This window comes from Mycena indigotica (assembly GCF_014461135.1).
Source record: "Mycena indigotica strain 171206Taipei chromosome Unknown Mind.scaff0008, whole genome shotgun sequence".
Lineage (NCBI taxonomy): Eukaryota > Fungi > Basidiomycota > Agaricomycetes > Agaricales > Mycenaceae > Mycena > Mycena indigotica.
This window is the reverse complement of record NW_023503007.1, coordinates 3,275,370-3,294,020: the sequence shown is the minus strand read 5'-3', so window position 1 is coordinate 3,294,020 and position 18,651 is coordinate 3,275,370. Positions and strand designations below refer to the sequence as shown.

At 50.2% G+C, this 18,651-nt stretch overlaps 5 protein-coding genes across 5 annotated transcripts; 2 read left to right on the top strand and 3 right to left on the bottom strand.

The window, feature by feature from the left end:
- Positions 1-448: 448 nt before the first annotated feature.
- MIND_00951700 (uncharacterized protein) lies at positions 449-3,036 on the top strand (the record flags this gene model as incomplete). The annotated part of the gene is made up of 17 exons (XM_037366133.1): positions 449-520; positions 567-710; positions 766-822; positions 876-953; positions 1,001-1,083; positions 1,130-1,142; positions 1,194-1,256; positions 1,307-1,561; positions 1,611-1,673; positions 1,720-1,779; positions 1,822-1,914; positions 1,963-1,986; positions 2,037-2,139; positions 2,189-2,239; positions 2,288-2,368; positions 2,418-2,473; positions 2,521-3,036. The coding sequence occupies 17 exons, from the start codon at positions 449-451 to the stop codon at positions 3,034-3,036; spliced, it is 1,812 nt and encodes a 603-aa protein (XP_037217545.1).
- A 173-nt stretch (positions 3,037-3,209) lies between these two features.
- MIND_00951600 (uncharacterized protein) lies at positions 3,210-5,426 on the bottom strand (the record flags this gene model as incomplete). The annotated part of the gene is made up of 13 exons (XM_037366132.1): positions 3,210-3,463; positions 3,508-3,569; positions 3,620-3,679; positions 3,726-3,838; positions 3,886-3,953; positions 3,998-4,109; positions 4,164-4,226; positions 4,276-4,344; positions 4,397-4,667; positions 4,719-4,867; positions 4,914-4,934; positions 4,993-5,343; positions 5,391-5,426. 13 exons carry the CDS (start codon positions 5,424-5,426, stop codon positions 3,210-3,212), a joined length of 1,629 nt encoding a protein of 542 aa, XP_037217544.1.
- A 1,774-nt stretch (positions 5,427-7,200) lies between these two features.
- MIND_00951500 (TKL/LISK/LISK-DD1 protein kinase) lies at positions 7,201-12,310 on the bottom strand (the record flags this gene model as incomplete). The annotated part of the gene is made up of 22 exons (XM_037366131.1): positions 7,201-7,901; positions 7,948-8,809; positions 8,857-8,987; positions 9,036-9,093; positions 9,180-9,291; positions 9,376-9,423; positions 9,476-9,737; positions 9,783-9,937; positions 9,989-10,412; positions 10,467-10,515; positions 10,561-10,683; positions 10,729-10,794; positions 10,845-10,859; positions 10,912-10,997; positions 11,042-11,115; positions 11,162-11,199; positions 11,247-11,408; positions 11,458-11,667; positions 11,714-11,852; positions 11,905-12,035; positions 12,088-12,096; positions 12,146-12,310. 22 exons carry the CDS (start codon positions 12,308-12,310, stop codon positions 7,201-7,203), a joined length of 4,020 nt encoding a protein of 1,339 aa, XP_037217543.1.
- A 1,258-nt stretch (positions 12,311-13,568) lies between these two features.
- On the bottom strand, positions 13,569-14,492 carry MIND_00951400 (uncharacterized protein; the record flags this gene model as incomplete). Its single annotated transcript, XM_037366130.1, has 1 exon — positions 13,569-14,492. The coding sequence occupies exon 1, from the start codon at positions 14,463-14,465 to the stop codon at positions 13,569-13,571; it is 897 nt and encodes a 298-aa protein (XP_037217542.1). The 5' UTR covers positions 14,466-14,492.
- Positions 14,493-15,676: 1,184 nt separating this feature from the next.
- On the top strand, positions 15,677-18,243 carry MIND_00951300 (RanBP2-type domain-containing protein; the record flags this gene model as incomplete). The annotated part of the gene is made up of 10 exons (XM_037366129.1): positions 15,677-15,886; positions 15,939-15,986; positions 16,045-16,113; positions 16,253-16,351; positions 16,419-16,543; positions 16,718-16,753; positions 16,851-17,271; positions 17,320-17,364; positions 17,420-17,498; positions 17,555-18,243. The coding sequence occupies 10 exons, from the start codon at positions 15,677-15,679 to the stop codon at positions 18,241-18,243; spliced, it is 1,821 nt and encodes a 606-aa protein (XP_037217541.1).
- Between the last annotated feature and the right edge of the window lie 408 nt (positions 18,244-18,651).

The window sequence follows — 18,651 nt, the reverse complement described above, 5'->3', positions numbered from 1 at the left end:
CGACAAGCAACCATCAATCCATCGCGAAAATCTGCTTGGCCTGGAATCGCCGAGCCCTTTCTGCCTGCTGTTTGGAGTCTGACCTTGGCAACTTGGGGCGTAAAGACGGAAAATCTAGTACCTACCACTAGCGACCAGGATCGAGCATGTTACTAGCTCATAAAGTACTGCCAGTGAAAGTCCAGAGCACGGTAGTGAAAGGCGAACTTGTCGTCGACAAGGAGTGGAATTACGGAGTTGTGGGGCTTGTTACGGTAACCGAATACGGCTTCCTTCCTGCCGTATCGCTCCTCAACCTATAATATCTGGTGGCAGTCGCGACAGAGCACGGTCTTTGCTTGTCGCTTCCACCAGAGTTCCTCTCAGTTTCTCTTCCTATCGTGGCTGGTTCTCCATCTTCTTTTGTGGCGGCTGGGTCGCTTCTCAGCAAGCTGTCTTTACCTTCTCCATGTACACAACAAATCCGAAGACTCGCGAGTGGGGAAAGCATGTTCTTGGCTTGTCCCGAATAAAGCTCATCGTGCGTAATCTTTTTTCTTGGTCTTCATTTTCCTCAGTCTAGACAGTATGCCCGGATCACACTAACCCGCTTCACAACTCTCTATTTCGCCCTCGCTGTTTTCAGCTGCTTGTCGCTCGTCATCATCCAGTCGAGAATTTTCTTTTCAAACACCGAGGGCCAGCATGCCATTGATGACCTTTTGCACTCGGTACAACGCCACTTTCGTTTGTCCTTCGGTGTAGTCTTACCAGTCAACCTACCAGACCAACGTGAGCACCACGACAATCGGGCTATCATTTCTTCGCGACGGCGATGTCTTGGTGAGTTTTCCTCTCCTCCTCCAGCGCTCGCTTTACTGATTACCTATCCCCAGCTTTGCAAAAACATCCCTGGCCAGCCGGACTCCAACTGCTCGACCCTTGTGCATCGTTACGGTCATGGACGTATGCATGTGGGTGTCCCCATGTTACCCGTTATAGTGATCTCAGTTACTCTCAGGTTCGAGACTCTACACCACAACTTGAAACTCGAGCAGTCAACTTGGAGCAATGTGCTATTTCTCTGATGTGGCTAGGCGATGTGTAGGTCCATCAACCATTGCCTTGAACCGCAGCTCATGTCTTCTAGGTTAACGGACGCTGTGGGCTTACCCATGTTGACCAACCCATATCACAACTGACACGATATCTAGCGCCGCGAAGATCTCGTTATCCTTGCCTACCAACTATGGCTCCTCTCCATGTCGATGATGACTGTGCGTCCCCATGAACTTATCTGGAAAACACCAGATTCACATGGCACTAGCTTCTCAACGAGAGTCTCCCGCACCTGTTTGCTGCGTTGGCTGCCAGAGCATTATCTCTTGGGTGGGCCGGGTTCCGCCTCTCTGGTAACATGAATCTCTACCACGCGTATGAGCATGTTATCGCTGTCGGGAAGTGCAACGGGTTTGATCCTATGGGTGACTGGTGGAGTCAAGGCGGCATCGAAGTCGCCGCTCTCGTTTTCAATCTTCTCGACTTCCTTCTCAGTGCCGCAGTCTCGTATAAACTTTTCAAGGTTTGTTACCGTCGCAGATTTGAAACAACAGTTGTGCTCACTGTCATAGGTCTATGCGTCTCAGACGTTCAGTCGTGTCGGTGCATCGGCAGAAGTTCATCGTGTTTACAAGGTAAGGCTCGCGCTTTCCACGTCTTCGTTGTAACCTTTTCTTCCAGTTGGTGTTGTTCTTTTCTGTGATGCTCCAACTTGCCGGATTCTTTGTTTTGGCACAAACAGTGGGTCACCATTTGTTGTGTGTTCTCTACTAATGTCATTAGGCATTGTGGATAGGCAAAATATCCCTCGGACCCATTCGCATGCTTGCCGACCATTTCAGGATGTATCTTGCGGGGCTGATCGTCACTGCAGTGGTAAGTTTTCTACGCTCAGAGTTATACTCGCGCTCAGTCCCCACGCAGTTCTCGATCCCCTGGCTAGTGCTGGTGCGTGACTCCTCCAAAGCTAAAAGCCCTTCCTTTACTGACGGTCGTAGGGCTGGCTAAGTGTGCGAAGAGAATCGAAAATATTGTTCCTTCTCTTCGCCGCCATTTCCTGTGTTCTGTTTGCGATGGCAACGTTGACTCTGATCAGTCCCCGTCAGTTTAAGTTAATCCCCTCTTCTCTCCAACTCAACAACCAATACAGTCTACCGCTTCGTCCTCACCAGCTGGTCGTTCTATGCCACCATTTCCATCAGTCCGTATGGTTCCTTTTCCAATCCCTAGCTTACTCACCCCCTTCTAGCTGCAGATGTCTTGCTCATTGCAACCTCCGTCCTGGCTATCGTCTGTAGGACTCAGTTTGGCAAGGGTCTGGCACATTTCTGTGAGCCTAGATCATTCCTACGTCCCGAAACCGCTCATTTGTTCCATAGTAAGGGTTGAGACTATGCTCGACGAAGGGGACTTCACTCCAGTCACATTTGCCAAGGTCGAATAATAACAGCTTCATTCGAGTTAGGCTAATCACCTGAACAGGGTGACGTTTCCCCCACATACGATGGCACCAAGTACGAGCTGGACCCGGAGCTCGCGGTACTGGGCTATTCCTACCCCAAAGAGAAGGGCGACACGCTCAAGCCCGCGATGTCGGGCGAAAGTCGGAAAATCAGTGCTTTTTCGATGATACTCTCTGACCAGCATGCGGAGAACAGCACCATCCACCTTTCGAGTACTCCTGCCCTTTTCCAAGGCGCATTGACCAGACTTCCCGACCACGCTGTCGTGAAACCTGTTGCAAGAAGTACAAGTCTCTCTTCGCCCACCAACTCGGCAGCGTCGAGCGTGCTTTCGAAATCTCCTTCGCCGTCCCCTCCCCTTGTTGAAGATCGCAATAGCCGGACCCCAACAAGAGAACCAACCAAGCTAGCAGCTGCAGTGGTCCGCTCTGGCTCTGTGCCCCCTGCCCGACGGATGCCTCCACCGGGCCGTGTGGGCCTTCCCAGCCGACCTAGAGCAAGAAGTGTGTCCAAGCCGGCAGGCAATTTCTTCTGAGAGGCTGCAGTCTTTTTTGTACAACAGATTGCGCAAAGTATTACTAGTACTCGCTTTTGTCCCTTTGTATGTACATAGGTGCCTGTCCTGCTTCTGCCTTGGACAGAAATATAAACCCCGTAAGGTAGAGAGTGTCTGTGTGGTAGTAATGATTGTCCTGGCACTGGAATAAACTAGAAAGGTTGGATGCTTGCTCGGTCATATGCAGGAGGTGGCCCCCTCATTGATGCTGGCTTTTCATTATTCATCGATGCGTTCCGCGAGTGTAATGGTGATGCTGGTGGCCCATGGAAGGTTGGCAGTGGGAAGGCAGGGTCGTCGTAACTGTAGAAAGGGTCTGAAGGAGCGGCCTTCTCGACATCGTCGCTGTTGTTCTTGAAAATTTCCGGTGCGAAGTCTGAGTCTGCCAGTGCCGCCTCCGCGTTGACTGGGAAAGATGAATATGAGAAGGTAACAGCGGTAAGGGCTTACGGTATTCCGTCAGGCCTTCTCCGAAATGCCTCCAACAGATTGTGCCCAGAATCACACTAGCTCTGTGGAGAGACTTATCAGAATATGGTGGTCGACAAGGCAGAGAATGTACATGATCAGAATGAAAGACGCCACAGTGAAGCATCCAAGATACGGCCACTGAACGAAAGACCTAACAATTCTGAGACACAAGACATGGCGGGCGAGAGTCCACTTACCAGCGGTAGACGATGGAATAGAACATAAGAGCCCATCCCGCCACGAAGAAAAATGCGATCCCCAGGAAAGAAATCATCATGCCCTTGTGCTCCCGTCGAACGCCATACCAGCCCTTCTCCAGTTTAGCTTCACATTGAGACTCATGACAAATGCACCGACCAGCGCGATCCAGGGCAGAACGAGTACAATTGACGCAATGACCAATGCGTTGTAGACCGTCGTGTGCGCTGAAAGGTCTTTGATGGCGGTTTCCGACAGCACGTCAACCCACAGGCTGGGATATTTGTCAGCAAACGTCTGGGGAAGAATATCGAAACCCGCCTGGTTGCAGCAACGAGGACGAAAACCTCCATCTGCAAGCATGCCTGAACGGCCATGAAAAACTAGACGGCGAGGTTCCTAATGATGAACTACAGAAAAACTTTCTAAGCCCTCACCTTGTAGATGCGGTTGATGTGCGAGGGAGCGCCAACGCGTTTGAAAGAAGCTGCGTTGTACAACTTCGGACTATGAGCAAAAACATTGCGTGGCCTCGGAACCAACGCTCACCCTGAGAAGGTACCAGGATAGCAAACACGACAGCAGCAGCCCTGACCAGCTCAGAACAAGGTCAGCAAGCTAAGGGAAGGGCATGAGCATTGGGATGATTGATATTAGATTTGGCACCGACATCGTAAACCGTCCTCATGTTGAAAAACTGGGGGAACAGTTCTACCCCACAAGGAGTCCCGGGATTCGAAAGCGTTTGCTGGAATATAGCCTGCCGGTTATGGGTTCGGAAAACGGCCACGTAGGTGCTCCATGTCACTAGGATCGCCCGAGCCGCGAGCGCCGTCAAGAGGTGGGGAACAGAGTTCTTGGCCAATGCAAAAAGTGAAACCCCGAAGAGCCAAAATTGGAGGAAGATAAATGTTAAATCTTCGCGAACAGAGTCCTGGAAACTGCAGACTTTTTAATGGGGATGTCGCGAAGGGAAAGGAATATGTGTTCACAGTTGTTGCGGATACACTAAAGTCTGGGTGCATTGCTTGCTGAGCACTACAGGGTTGGCGCTAGAAGATCGGAATGAGACTCCGTTGGCGACGCCATTGGAGTCACGGTAGGTTGTGATACCGAACCCATTCGTGAAGTCCCGAACTACCTGACTCTGGCTTTAGGATATATTTTGTCAGAGGCATTTAACCGACCGAATCCGACTGTTGGAGAGACTAAACGGGTGAAATTGTTGATCAATCGTTTTGGAATGTAAGCAAAGCGAAGACGGACCAACTGGGCGATCTCCGGGGTTGGGTAGACCACGCCCGATCGAAAGATGACCATGCATGGATACCTCGCTTGCCCATGAGGAATGTCGTCGCACATGTTGAGCGTGTAATGCTTGCTCGAGCCCTCCAAGAAAGTAATGTTTTTCGCAGGAATTTCCGCCGCCCGCACGATATCGGTAGCGATGGAGGCAAATTGGCTGTCGAGTCCATAAAGAAATGCTTGGATGAGTCCCTGCGCGCAACAGAGGACAAAAGAAAAGAGAAAGAAGGCCACAGTAATCCGGTCTACAAATTCTTCAAAACACCATCGAGACGAAGATTTGGGTATCGCACTGAGGGTAATCTGAGCATACTTTCCCCAAGTCAGACTCTTGCGCCGTTGCAAGATTGACCACGCACCGTGGACCTGAGCGTCATGGCTAGTTTTGAAAACATTATGAATACGAAAAGTGTTTGAATCCAAGACGCAAGGAAGAAGACGGGAAAATAAAAGCGAGCGGAAAGAAATCCAGCACCGGACGCGCCTCTAACCAGAAGGTGCAGTTCAACGGTGGGTCTGCCTTGAGAGAGAGAAAAAAAGAAAGTGGTGGAAGGAAAGGAAAAAGAGTAGCCGAGGGTTCCGAATCCACTTGCTTGTTGTATCAGTGTGTCGACTCAAACACATTGGCAGCAAATGATGGAACGCAGACCGTCCTGCTTCTGAATAGTTCCATCGCCAATCTAGGGAGACTATGAGTAGTTTCCGCAACGTAATTGCTTGCTTCAGTTCACTGTAGCTCGTTTGGTCTTGAGAACCGAACTCAGGAAATTGGGTTTGCCTAAAGAGCTCTAAGTGAGTATGCCATCAAACATCTGTTCAATGCCAATGCAGCACATTTCACAGGGACTGGATTGGGATTCTCTGTAGCTGAGGACAGCTTGAAGGACGTCAAAGAGCGACATGATGGTTGAGCGAGATGGGTGGTCTGGTGAGACCGTCGGGATTGGCAGTGAGCACATGACATCACACTCCGTCACACTCAGAGATTTTTCTTCCTTCGCCCCCATCTCTGCTCTCCCATTCCTGGCCCCAGCGCCATCGCCTTCGTCACCTACTAGTTTCTTTTGTTCCTTTCTACACTCTAGTTTGGCGAGCCTGGGGCCTCTTGCAGCTGTAGGCGACTCTCTCTCACCCACCGGCTCTTTGTGGGTTTTGGCTCTCCGCTCTTGGTAGCCACCTCTGCCCGTTCCACTTGCAACCCTCTCCGACACTAGAGGTATGTGAAGCTTGTGGCGCGGGCTCCACCTCCTTCCCCCCTTCCTTTTCCCGACTCTTTGGCGACCATCAATGTGTCGATCGATTGCGAACACTGGCCATTGGCTCTCATGTGTAGCGGCCAACACTTTGTCTTCCTTGGAGGGCCTCTGGCGTCCGTGCAAGTACCTCCCCCGCCTTTGGGCTGGTCGCTTGCACTCGGTTCATGTTGGCTACCGAGGCCCTCCCTCTTGTAGGAGCACTGCGGGGCCCATAGTATAGCCCTCCCGCCAATTTACACAGATCTAGTATCCGCCCCATCTGGACAGCGAGCGAGGCCAATCCTGGGTGGTCTGGTGAGACCGTCGGGATTGGCAGTGAGCACATGACATCACACTCCGTCACACTCAGAGATTTTTCTTCCTTCGCCCCCATCTCTGCTCTCCCATTCCTGGCCCCAGCGCCATCGCCTTCGTCACCTACTAGTTTCTTTTGTCCCGCCCACCATCCCCAGCTTACTACCCTTTTTGCGTGCTTGTGTTAGTTAGGATTAGTTAGTCTTAGCTACATGGTCGGCTACCGAGGCCCTCCCTCTTGTAGGAGCACTGCGGGGCCCATAGTATAGCCCTCCCGCCAATTTACACAGATCTAGTATCCGCCCCATCTGGACAGCGAGCGAGGCCAATCCAAGCAGTTTGTGACTGATCCTACGGTTTGTAATTGGAAACATGATTATTTGGGTAGTGGTAGTGCTAGACGTTAAAGTATCGTAGTTCTGGATACTCATACAAAATCGTGAGGTGCTACCGATACGTATGAATGCTGGTGGTCTGGAACAATGGAGTGCGTCAAGTCCGTATGCGAGGCAACATTCTCTGGAAAAAGAATGTGTCATTACGAGGGCCGAGTCGTAAATTAAGTCGTGAATGCGAGTCAAGTGAAAAGGGTCATCGTAAGGTCGTCAAGTAGTTGGGATTATCTCTGTGGACTTGTACTCTTCGGTCTGCCTGCAGCAGTAGCCGCACTGTGTTTAACCTTGGACAGAGGAGAGGAGAGAGCACTCAACGGGGACTGGTGAAAACCTGGTCGGCTGGGTCGTACGCCGCAATCTCGCGGTGCTACTTCTCCGCACTTGATATGAGCACGAAGCCCACAGTCATCACATTCGAGAATGGGTTTCCAACCAAGTCTCTTCAAGCAAATATCACATTTAGACACCAACAGCCCACTGGAAAAGAAGAGTTCGAGTGGGTTCCATCCTGAAGCCTCGTTTCCGCCACTGCTGCTCGGGGAAATGGAGCCATTGGAACCAGTCTTCTTAGGCTTTGCACCAGGTTTGATGAGAGTAAAGCGATGGACAAGAGGAGCGGTGTAGTTGCCGTGAAGAGACCTTATAGTCGAACCGCCTTCGGTTGCATATGTCGTTGAGATTGCTGATACGGAATGGGCGGTGTGGTAGGAGTCAAGTGATGCTATTGACATGATTGAACCGGCCAGAGGGTCTGATGGCAGGACCGCGACAGGAGTTTCGTTTGGATCCGGAGATGCACGGACAGTGAGTATCGAAGAAAGGGAGGGTAACTGGCTGCTTGAGCCTTGGCCCGGGTGCGCTCGAATAACCGTTGTGCTGTAGTCGGAGATTGTGGAAGGATTGTTCTCGAGGAGGGGTTGGTGACCTGTTCAAACGTCAAAATAATATCAAAGCAGGTAAACGAGACAGACCATTGGTCCCTTCGCTCCATTCGCTGCCAACACCAACCGATGAGAGTCCCATGACGGCTTCCATTAGCTCGTCATCGCTGTCGTCCGTGGTACTGACGCTATCACTCGATTTGTGTTTCAAAGTGCTTGGTCGAATATCTTTCCCGACCCCCACACCAAAACTAGGCATGCGAGGGCCAGCGCCAGTCCGTTTGGAATTAGTCATCAGCCTAACACTGCCAACATGTAGTTCTTCGCCTTCATTAGGGCGAGCGAGAACTTCAGCTTCAATGGCACGGAGTCGTTCAAGGACTTGTCGAGTTGTGGGACGAGCTTTGGGATCAACCGCAAGACAATCAAGGGCTAAAGCCAAAAACTCCGGAGGACAGCCTGGGCTAGCGAGTTTGTGGACTTCAGCAGCATCGATGCCAAAGGTTGGGGCATAGCGCTTGAAATGGTCGTCGTCTGCCAATCTTCGCGCGGAAATCTCGCAAAAGATGATTCCGAGAGAGAAGATGTCCGTTGGAAGGTCGAATTCGTCGCCCATCAGAATCTCGGGAGACATATAAGAATCAGTTCCACAGAAAGTGAGTCGTTTCATCTCGTCGTCATTTCGCGCAGCAATTCGAGCAAAGCCGAAATCGGTCAGTTTCAGACGCCCATTTGAAGTGACCAGAAGGTTCTCGCCCTTGAGGTCACGATGGATGCATTTGCGGGCGTGGAGATATGCGAGAGCTCGGGTAATATCGGTCGCAAAAGAGAGTCGAAGACGCCATGGGAATGGTTTGGACTTGTCGTGAATGTAGACCCGCAGGTTGCCATTCTCGATGAACTCTGAGATGATATAGATGCGGTTATCGGGCTCTGGCGCACGGGAAAGACCCTGTAACAGCGATTAAGATAGTAGAATCGATAGTCAGGGTTGCTCACAATATAGAGACAGCAGTTAGGATGTCGGGTTTCTTTCATCAGCCTCCACTCTCGCTCGAAGTACTTGGCCACGTCATATTCGTTGGACGGAAGCACTTCTTTGATAGCGACATCGATGCCGAGGTAGTTGCCTGGCAAGAGATAGGTGGCTTAACAAGCAATTCGGAACGACAGCGTACCCTTGTAGACATTCCCAAACGACCCTGCACCCAGTTTCTTCCATTCACCTTTGATATCCTGAGTAACGAATCAGTTTCCTCCAGACTCGATCGAGAGCAGTGCAATGTGGAGAATGGAGAACCTCTCCGCAGTGGCACACATACCGCATAGGGGATAACATCGAAAGCGTCTGAATGCATCTCAACTCCCAAGCTGGATGCTCGACGAGCGCTAGTGAAGGGGTCTAGTTCGATGGCGGTGGCGGGGTCGGTGTGGCTAGATGAAACAAGCAGCAGTCCTTCCAAGTCACGACATATTATTAACATCACGTCACAGCTTTCACGCAAATGCCAAATCTACACGAAATCCTCCTCATGCAATTGAGCCCAATTGATGAATCCAGTCCTCCTGGTCAAGGCAATAAGCCCAAGTCCTTGAAAAACAATGGAAGCTGCCTTACCAGCCCATTCTACCGGTCCAACCACGATCCAGCACGGGCGGTTGGGGCGTAAATACGGGTTGGTGTGACCAGTATGGCTCAAAGTCACTTCGATCCGCTGTGAACAGGTAATTGACTTTGGGAATACTGGGGCGCTGTCCAGGTAAGAAGTGATTTCCCCGTCCAGCGGTAGGAAACCTGTTCAAATTATTGCGCATGTTTTGTTGTAAGTTTCCGCCAAAATCGTTGATCGCAAATGATTGGCTCATTCCAGCCTGCGTTACTGAAACGAGTTTAACCAAGAATAATACAAAGATCCACAACTCACTCAACACAAGTGATTCTGGGGAAATGTCCCATTTCTTGCCCAGTTCAACCGCCTTGTCGAGCAAAAATTCCCAGCCACATTCCATCCGCACTAGCCTCAATTCGTGGACGATCTCACAATCCATCTGGGCTCCCAGAGGGACTGCGACCGGCCAGCTACAGTAGATATATTCAGACATTACTTGTGAATTGACTGGTTCAACTCACCATTCTACGCCTTGTGATGGATTAAAGGATTGCAACGCGCTGCGCTGCATCGGCCTGTCTTTCCAACACCACTGCGTCCCGTATGCGTTCGATTGTAATGGGAAATTAGCCAACCCATCTGTATATAGGTTGCCCAGCCGAACGAATTCGTCCCAGTCCTTCCCAGTTGGGACGTAACCCAGATCACCCACAGTAAATTTATGGGCTGGGATAGACGAATTCTTGTTCCACATGTACCCATGCGAGTCCGAATCAAGACTCAGTTGCCGGAACTGACGTAAAGTTGGCGCCAATTCCGCAAGGTCGTTTGATCTTATGGTTTGTTGAAGCTGAGAAGAGAGTCCAGGTGGTTGTGCGGGACCAGGAAGTAGAGAGGAAACCAAGGCAGTCAGTTGAGTCAACTGCCATGTCGGGTCTTCTTTGACTGTCCTCCGATGAGTAGTATACGAAGTAGTAGATAAACCTGGGCAATACCCACCGACGGCATTGTCTTGACGATATCGAACGATACCCTGATTGGGCAGCATCTACACAACGACTCAGACTTGGAAAATCGAACAGGCTGAGCTCACGCGCAAGATAACACTGCGTAAACTCTCGTTCAGACGATATGAACGGTAGGTTACGACTGCGCGATCTTGAATGGGAAGACCCACGACCACATTGTTAAACGCATCGACTCGATACGATGAATTCTGTGATGTTGGTGTTTTTTTCCGGCTCTGATAGAAAGATCTAACCTCAAGAAAATCTTGTGCCGCTTCTTCCGAAAGCTGAAGCTGATCCTTCAAGTAGAGGGTGGCATTCTTTGGCTTTATCAGCTCTGTTAACGACCACATTCGTGCATCAGACATACCACAACATCCGAATACTGCGTCATATAATAATCAATGAGAGGAATTGCGGACGATAAGAGGGCGCACAAATCGTAGCATGTGTTCGATGCAGATTGCTACTCCATCCCGCCGTAACGAGCCGAGAAGAAACGCTTCGGGTGACCGCGTTCGAACTGGAAACAGATGGTATCGCGGCTTGAGCTGAGAAGAAATTTACCATTGGAGAGAAGAATGAAGGGCGTTGGAGCCTCTTCAGTCGAATAACCCATTAACTGCGGTAAATTTGGGTGGCTGTAATAATCGTCATGACTCGGTGAAAGGTGCAACGAGGACGAACTAGAGTTTTTGCAATGTCTTGATATCTCGTGTCCATTCCTGTTCTGGTTTCAAATTTCTCTTGTAAAAGAAGCGGTTAGATATACTTCTCTTGCAAGGGCTCGCGGCCCTTCATACCGCTTTATCAACGAGGTATGGGTGGATCCGTTCACTCGTGCTTCGCTCGTACCAGACCACCAACCGTCCGTGGCCTCATGTGAAGCAACTCTCCCCTGTAAGACTATATCTGATTGATGATATCTTTTGAACTAAAGACAAGATCAGTCGATGCACCAATTCAAAGAGTGGAGCATTTACTCCCTGCTCTTCCAAGACTTGAGCCGAGTATATCTCCTCATCGACCACATAAAGTTCAGCTGATTTGGTTTGACTTGGACTTTGCGAAGACAACTCAGGAGACTGAACAGTTGGGATGGGAAGTTGAGTTGGCATTGGGGAAGGTTGTGCTTCTCTGGTCGTAGTCGTCTTCGCCCCGACCGCATAATGTATTTCAATAAGGCTGGCCATCTGCAGCTTTGTGAGTCTTAGATAAGGAGCAAATATTCGCAAAAACCTGGAAGGCCCTTGCAGCATCGTCCAGATTCTCATGGTAATTCGCTAACGCAGTCTCAATTTCGGTTTTATGAAGAAAGCGCTTCTTCCATGATGCTGACGCTGCTTGCTTCATAAATTTATGTATTGCTTCGACAGTTCTATGGACAATGTTAACGCTGCATCAATAATGTCAATGCCAACTGAACGTACTCTTCCAGCCGCGATAAGTTTTTGACAAGAGATGACGGGGCAGTGTCCCATCGTCCCAGCATTTGGTCGTTGATGTCGAGCAAAATACGCGCACACCGTCTTGCGAGACGATGACACCCTTCTTTGTTGACCTTTTATTAGGTTCAATTAATGCGAGAAGGAGCTTGATTATAAAATGCTGACTTGAATAGTCTGTGGAGGTTTATGGCCCCATACGCGGCAAATTATATCGTAGTCAAACCTGCACGGTATCAAGCATGAGGAGAACGACACCAACGACGGCGGCTGCAGGCGGAAAGCAGGCCATATCAGCTAGGTCTCTAGTGAGTGCAGTCAGAGACACAGCAAGCTGCAGCACAGGGTCAGAGCCCCGTCGTTCGAAGCGCCGGATGAATTTGAGCGGCATAAGGTTCTCTTCAAGATATAATCAACTTCAGCTTGTGTGAGGTGTGTTGAGTGAAAGCACTGGCAGATTGGAGTTAATTTTGTTTCGAGGCCTGGTGAGTAGACATACTGACGCGCTAGTGTCTATATGGAACTGAAATCGTCTAGAAAGTTCGGCCAAGTTCTATCGGTAGGGATGGCCCGACAACCGTTGGCGAGAGGAAGAAGGAAGCATGATCAAAGCTGAAGTAAGTTCGGATCACTGGCAGATGTCATCTGTCATCCTCATCTAATCTTATCCATCATCGTGGCCGTCACGTTCACCCTCTCTCCTCAAGCAACCACAACATCTCCTCGCCGGTCAATCCACAAAGACTTGTGTCAAGTCGCGCCGCTCATGGTAACGCTCAGATTATGCCAGGTCCAGTCCGTCGCTCAACCGCAAGTATGTGTCTCAAGGAGAACACCAAACCCTACCCACACAAACGCGATACCAAGAAGCCAAAGAAGAAACTCAGTTCAGCGTACTTTGGAAAGGCAGCAACCAATCTTCTGGCTTATGGACGCACACATCTGAAGCGTGTGTCTACCACCAAGGTGGGCTATCTCAACGCACACGCATCACCGCAACTTGAGCCACTCTGTTCAGTACCAGGCTCCCTTGCCCTCACCGAATTTATTGGAAGTAACCCCTTCTGGAGACGACTACGTACACCTATCGCTCGATGAATCTCCCATCGTTGCCTCTTCCTCGTTTACTCCTTCCTCACCAGTCATACTTGTTAATCGCGACACGCCAGCACCGAGTACCCTTCCGCTGCAATTGAACGTCAATATCACCAATATCCCTGCTGCGAACGGAACACTCAATGAAGAAACTGTCACTGAATTCTGTGAGGAGGCCCTCTGCGAAGAGCTTGTCGGAATCGAAGAGAAGGAAAATTTCATGGACTCGGAACCGATGCGCAAGACTCCTTCGATTTCTAGAAAACCTCCAGCATTATTCTTCTCGGACGAATTGAAGCAGCGTGTAACTGAGCGCGAGGCTCGCCGCATTGATCGACAGAAGGAGAAATTCAAGTTGTTGAAAGCGCGTCTGGCCGAGTGGAAGCAGATGGAAGCATAGGGTACAACAGACTATTGCGTGAATACTTTACATGTACAATTTGCGTTTCTGAGCGTACACATGCTATACAGTAGGCCATTAGTATTATTTGTAGCGTATGGTATGGGAGATCATAAGGGACGTTGCTGAGCGTGAGTAGAGTGAAGAAGTCAAATTAGGATTCCGATGTGTTGTGAGACGACGTTTCCCGGGCTCGTCTTTTGAGACCGTAAGAAGCTTTACTGAGGGAGGAAACGGTGCTTTGCCGCGACCTTAACTCCGCATAGCTGTTTTTCGATGGGGGACATGGACCAGACATGGGTATCAGGGGACGAGGTCGGGAAATGATGTCTACGGTGAGCGCTGGGAGGGGTTTTTGCTCAACAGATGGCTTGCGGACTAATTTTGTAGGCCCGGATTTAGTTTCCGCGAAAGGGTATGCAGAGGGAGGCGGGACAGAGCGGGAGCGACGACGTGAATGCCGTTTAGTCCTGTCACACGCCCGCGAGCGATCTGGCATCGCTGAGGGGAATGCAGCGGCAGATGGGACTGAATGGCCAAGTATTTGACCCAGTTTGACCATCTTCTTGCGTCGGGCAGCATGTTCCGAGTCGGAAGGGGTCGTCGAAATAAGGATATTTAACGATTGTTGGAGCACCGAATCTGCGTCGTCGTCATCTTCATGGGTATCAGTAGACGAAGAGGATTGGGCCGTTGGTTGGGTGAGAGTGAGAATAAGCCGGAGGCGTGTGATGTCGGAGATGGAATTGCGCAAGTCGGGCGCGAGGCAGAGTTTGGCTATGGGTGGCCGGTGTTGCACCTCAACTTTCTTGCCCAGCTCCGTATCGAGAGAAGACGTCTCGGAGGGCATCACAACTCCTTCACGCTTGGATGACCGCCGAGCAAGAGCTGGAAGAATGATTTCCATAGCAGGTAACAAGTGAAGCTCGTCTTGAACGATCGGAGTCGAGCCTGTTATCGCGCCAATCTTGCGAACGGAATGGATAATCCTCCTCCTCTCGTCATGGGAAAGTAGGTTTGTTGTCGGAGGTTTCAAGTTGCCCGCAGCCATGATGCATGAGCTGCAGGCTCGTTGAGGGGAAAGACAAGGATGGTAGCCATGGGAATTTTTTTGACGTTTTTCGGATGCTTTTCCTGCTTACTTAGGAGATCATATCACCTTGCTTCAGATCTCTTCAGTGTTGGTTTGGGTCTTTTTGCGACTTTGTTGCTGCCGTCTGAATGGCGACTGTGTGCCTGTCCGACTCCATCTCGGGTTGACTGCAGCCATCAAGCATTGAGAATCAAATTGAAGTTCGATAACCACATACTGTCAATGCACTTTGTGGCCTTCTTGAAGAAGTTGTTTCGGTCGATAAATACTCAACGGTGTTTCTTTGGCTATGGATTCTACTCGGCTGTGACCTATGTAGCACTCGAGTGTAGCCATTTACGCTCAGATCTGCTTCACAAATTTAATGCACTCTGATTCATTGAATTTCCACTTTAGAGCCGTTCGTTAAGCAAACTATGAGTCACCGACCATAGGGAGATCGCAAGATGGCACAATGCAAAATCTGGAAGAAGCTTTGCGCAGTGATTGAGCCTCTGTCCCGGCAAATGTGCTGAATGATTACTAGTTGTTCGGTTTGTCTGCGCTACCGTCGACATCTTGTAACGGTTGTAAAAAGGGAGTCCGTTGAAAGAGGAAGACGCTAGGAACACGGTCTGCCCTTCTAGTCGGGACCGTTGACAAGCAGCGGTATCAAAGTTACTTAGATTCGAAGCACGAACCCAGTGATAAGTACAAAGCTATCGTACAACGGCGGTCGCCGGGCTTTGAAAAGAGCTCAAGGGAAGAAATGGTAAGAAAAGGAATTTTTCGTTGAGCGGATTTTTTTCGGAGCTTTCCGTTCATGTCAGGAATATGAAAACTCTCACGATGGTGATGGTGATGGTGGGGCCACGTTTCACGTGCGGCCCAAGCCTGGGTGACATTGTTTCAACATTCACAGTGATTCCACAACGTATATGGGGATGAACCTGCACCAAGGGCGTGAATACGTCTCCGCCGAGTTATCGAACTGCGCTCCCTGGGTTCTTCTTCTTCGTTTGCAATTGTAAGTTTGATATCCGCTTGCTTCTTGGCTTCCTTGTAATTACCTACTGAGGAGGCTAACCAGACGCGTCGCTGAATTCGTCGCTGGTGGCTCTGCCTCTCAAAAAGTCGCGCGTTTCTTTCTCCCTCCACCATCCTTTCTTTCCACTCCTTTCACCAGCGCGATGAAGCACCATCCTGAACAGTTTGCACCTGTCCTTGGCTCACCCTTTAACTACGTCACACCTGAAAAGCTCTCAGTTGCCATTGACAATGGCAACTATGCTCCACGTCCAGCGCCGGCCTTCGATATGTCGCCACAATCCACGACGTCTTCAACTTCAAGCGACGGCACTTTTGATTCATTTGAACGGAGCCAATCGCGTGTCGTTTATGTGTGTTGGCTTTTCCGGTTTGCCGACTCTTTTCTGACTTATCCCCGAACAGTTCGTCGACGCTCCACCATCGCACTTGGCCTCCATCTTGCCTCGCAATGTGAGCAAAGATTTTTCTTTTTGATTGTTTGACCCCGAATGATCTGTTTTACTGTCAGGGTCTCATTCCAACGAGCATATGGGTCCGTGACGGAGTAGTGTGGGCGCTCTTTCACAGCCATCGGGAGGTGAGGACTACCTTACCTTCGGACCGGTCGCAATGTCGCGTGTGGTGATCGTGACTTGGGTTGTCGTACCTGGCAACGCCTCGAAACACATCTCCCACGCCATCAACCAAATTATTGCTCACTGTATATTTACCGACAGGCTCGCGCTGCATTGTCTCTTTCTTCTCCCCGTTTCATCGTTGCCCCAGCTCTGGAAGCCGACCTCCTCGAAGTCCTAAAGCCAAAGCCGAATGCTACTGTGCGTGTCTTACTTGCCAACCTTGTTTGGTTTACGGCACACTTTTGCTTAATTTACTACTTCAAAGATGAGCAATCCCCGTGTTTCTGCACCAACAACACCCGCTAGTGGCGTCCCGATGGCTTGTGAAGAATACACGCTTTCAAGTAACCCCCCGAACGCACGAAATACCTTCCGGCAGGGTGACTGGATGTGCGTACAAGTTCTTTTTCTGGTTGGTCTCAGAGTAGCCTCGTCATATGATTCGCTCTATTGGTTCACACACCAGCTTTGTTCGCTTTTTCTGGTGATATTTATATACATTTCCTTTTTTTCTCCATTCGTCCCCGATTATTTCACATGTCGCTGACGTACGTTCTTTACTAGATGCCGTTCACAAAACTGTGCCGCCCATAACTTTGGGTGAGTCTTTCGAGCTTATTTCAAAACACCGAACGTCGTATAAAGAGGACGACTTCGGCGTTTCGCTTTCTTCTCCCACCATGCTAACAGAACCCAGACGCAACTTGACATGCATCGGTTGTGGCTCTTCTCGTCCCACCAATGGCTCTCCGACAATGGACATGGGTCATCACCACAGCTTCAGCCACCCTCCCCCATCTTCGCGTGCTCCCATCTCACCGCGTTTCGTGAGCGCCAACTCTCCGACTAACTATGGCTTTCCTCCACCTTCCCCTCGACCTCAACCTTCCCAGCCATTACCAGTCAATCTCCCACTGTCGTCGACTCTTGCGGCGCTCAACAAGGCTGCCTCATCTGGCTACCCGATACTCACACCGTCTGGCAGAGCCTTTGCCGTGGGCGGTAAAGTTCAAAATGTGTCGAGCGACCCTCTCACACCGTGTATCATGTATTGGCCCGACAACGAGCCGTTTCCGGAGCAAGGTCAAATTCGGCCGAGCAGTCTAATGAATGTCCCCGTGCGTGCGTTACCTCACGGTCTTGCAACCCGCCTGACATTTCTACAGCAACCCCCCATTCTCAACACAGGGAATCGAGGTCCGATATCGCATGTGTGTCACTTTTTTGTTTTGTTTTTGTTTTCATTTTTTTTATGTGTCCTTACAGCAACCTGGCGATTGGATCTGTCTCAAGTGCAACTATCTAAACTGGAGACGGCGTAAAGTTTGTCAGACGTGCTTGCCATGTGCGTTAGTTTTACGTCCGATCTATTTTTCAACCGATCGACTTACTACTATTCAGATGCTGAGGGTAACGGCGACTCGATCTCGGCGGCTGTTCAAGCAGAACGCATTGCGCTCCTCACTTCTGTCCTTGCACAAACTGGAATCGACTCAACGCCTTCTTCGCCCTCACCTCCGCTTGTTCATCAACTCCCCGCTTTACCCACCGGTCGTTCACATTCCGCGACGCCCGCCCATGCTCATCGTTCATTTGTCAACGTTACGCCGCCTCGTGGAGTACATCGGTCGCAGTCACACAGCGAACTGGGCTCTGGGTCATTTCCTATCTATGAAACCTCCCGTTACCATGGCCAGCCAAGCCCCCTTCACCGTCCAGTCATGATGAGTCCTCCTGTCCAACCTTTGCCTGCCCCAGCCCCGGCTCCGCTGCTCCCCTCGTTTCTGCAGGACATTATTCAGTCGCCAACGCTATCTCCAGCGTCGACTTCTTCTGCCGATCTGTCATTTGACGAATACGAGGATAATCGGAGTTTGTCATCATCAACACGGTCGACGTTTTCTGGGGGAGACTCCCCATTAGCGAACATCTGGCGCTTAGATGGCGAAGAGACGAAATCAATCCCTGGCGCTACTTTCCCACTTCCTCTTCGTCGCGAACGGGGCGGTGCTCTTGGTTTGGCTGGCGCAGACAGTGCAGCGAGTAGTCGCAACAGTAGTCTTGAACGGCTCGGTCGTCGTCGCCCTTGAACTTTGGCCTGATCTAATGTTTGTTGGTCTTTTTCCGTCCCTCGATTTACTGGTGCTAAACCTTTGGGGCAGATTTTTGTTGTCGGAGATCACTCATCGAATCATCTTGGCACTCGCCCAACTCGAAGTCATCACCTTGGAATACACCTATAATAATTGGCTGGCTGGACGCGCTGGACCTGTCTCATAATGCCGGGGCATCGACTTGTTCCCTTTTTTGCTCAATAGCTTGGAATTGCAATATTCTTTCGTCTTTTGGAATCTAGTGGCTATCTTTGGTATGTTCCACATAATTTACTCTACCATTAGCATGTCCAACCACTTGCGATGTCCCACTCTAATCCGTCTGTTGTTGCTTTGCCCTTTTTTGCTACAGAAAAACCCAGTATCACGCTTGTACTTCCTAGA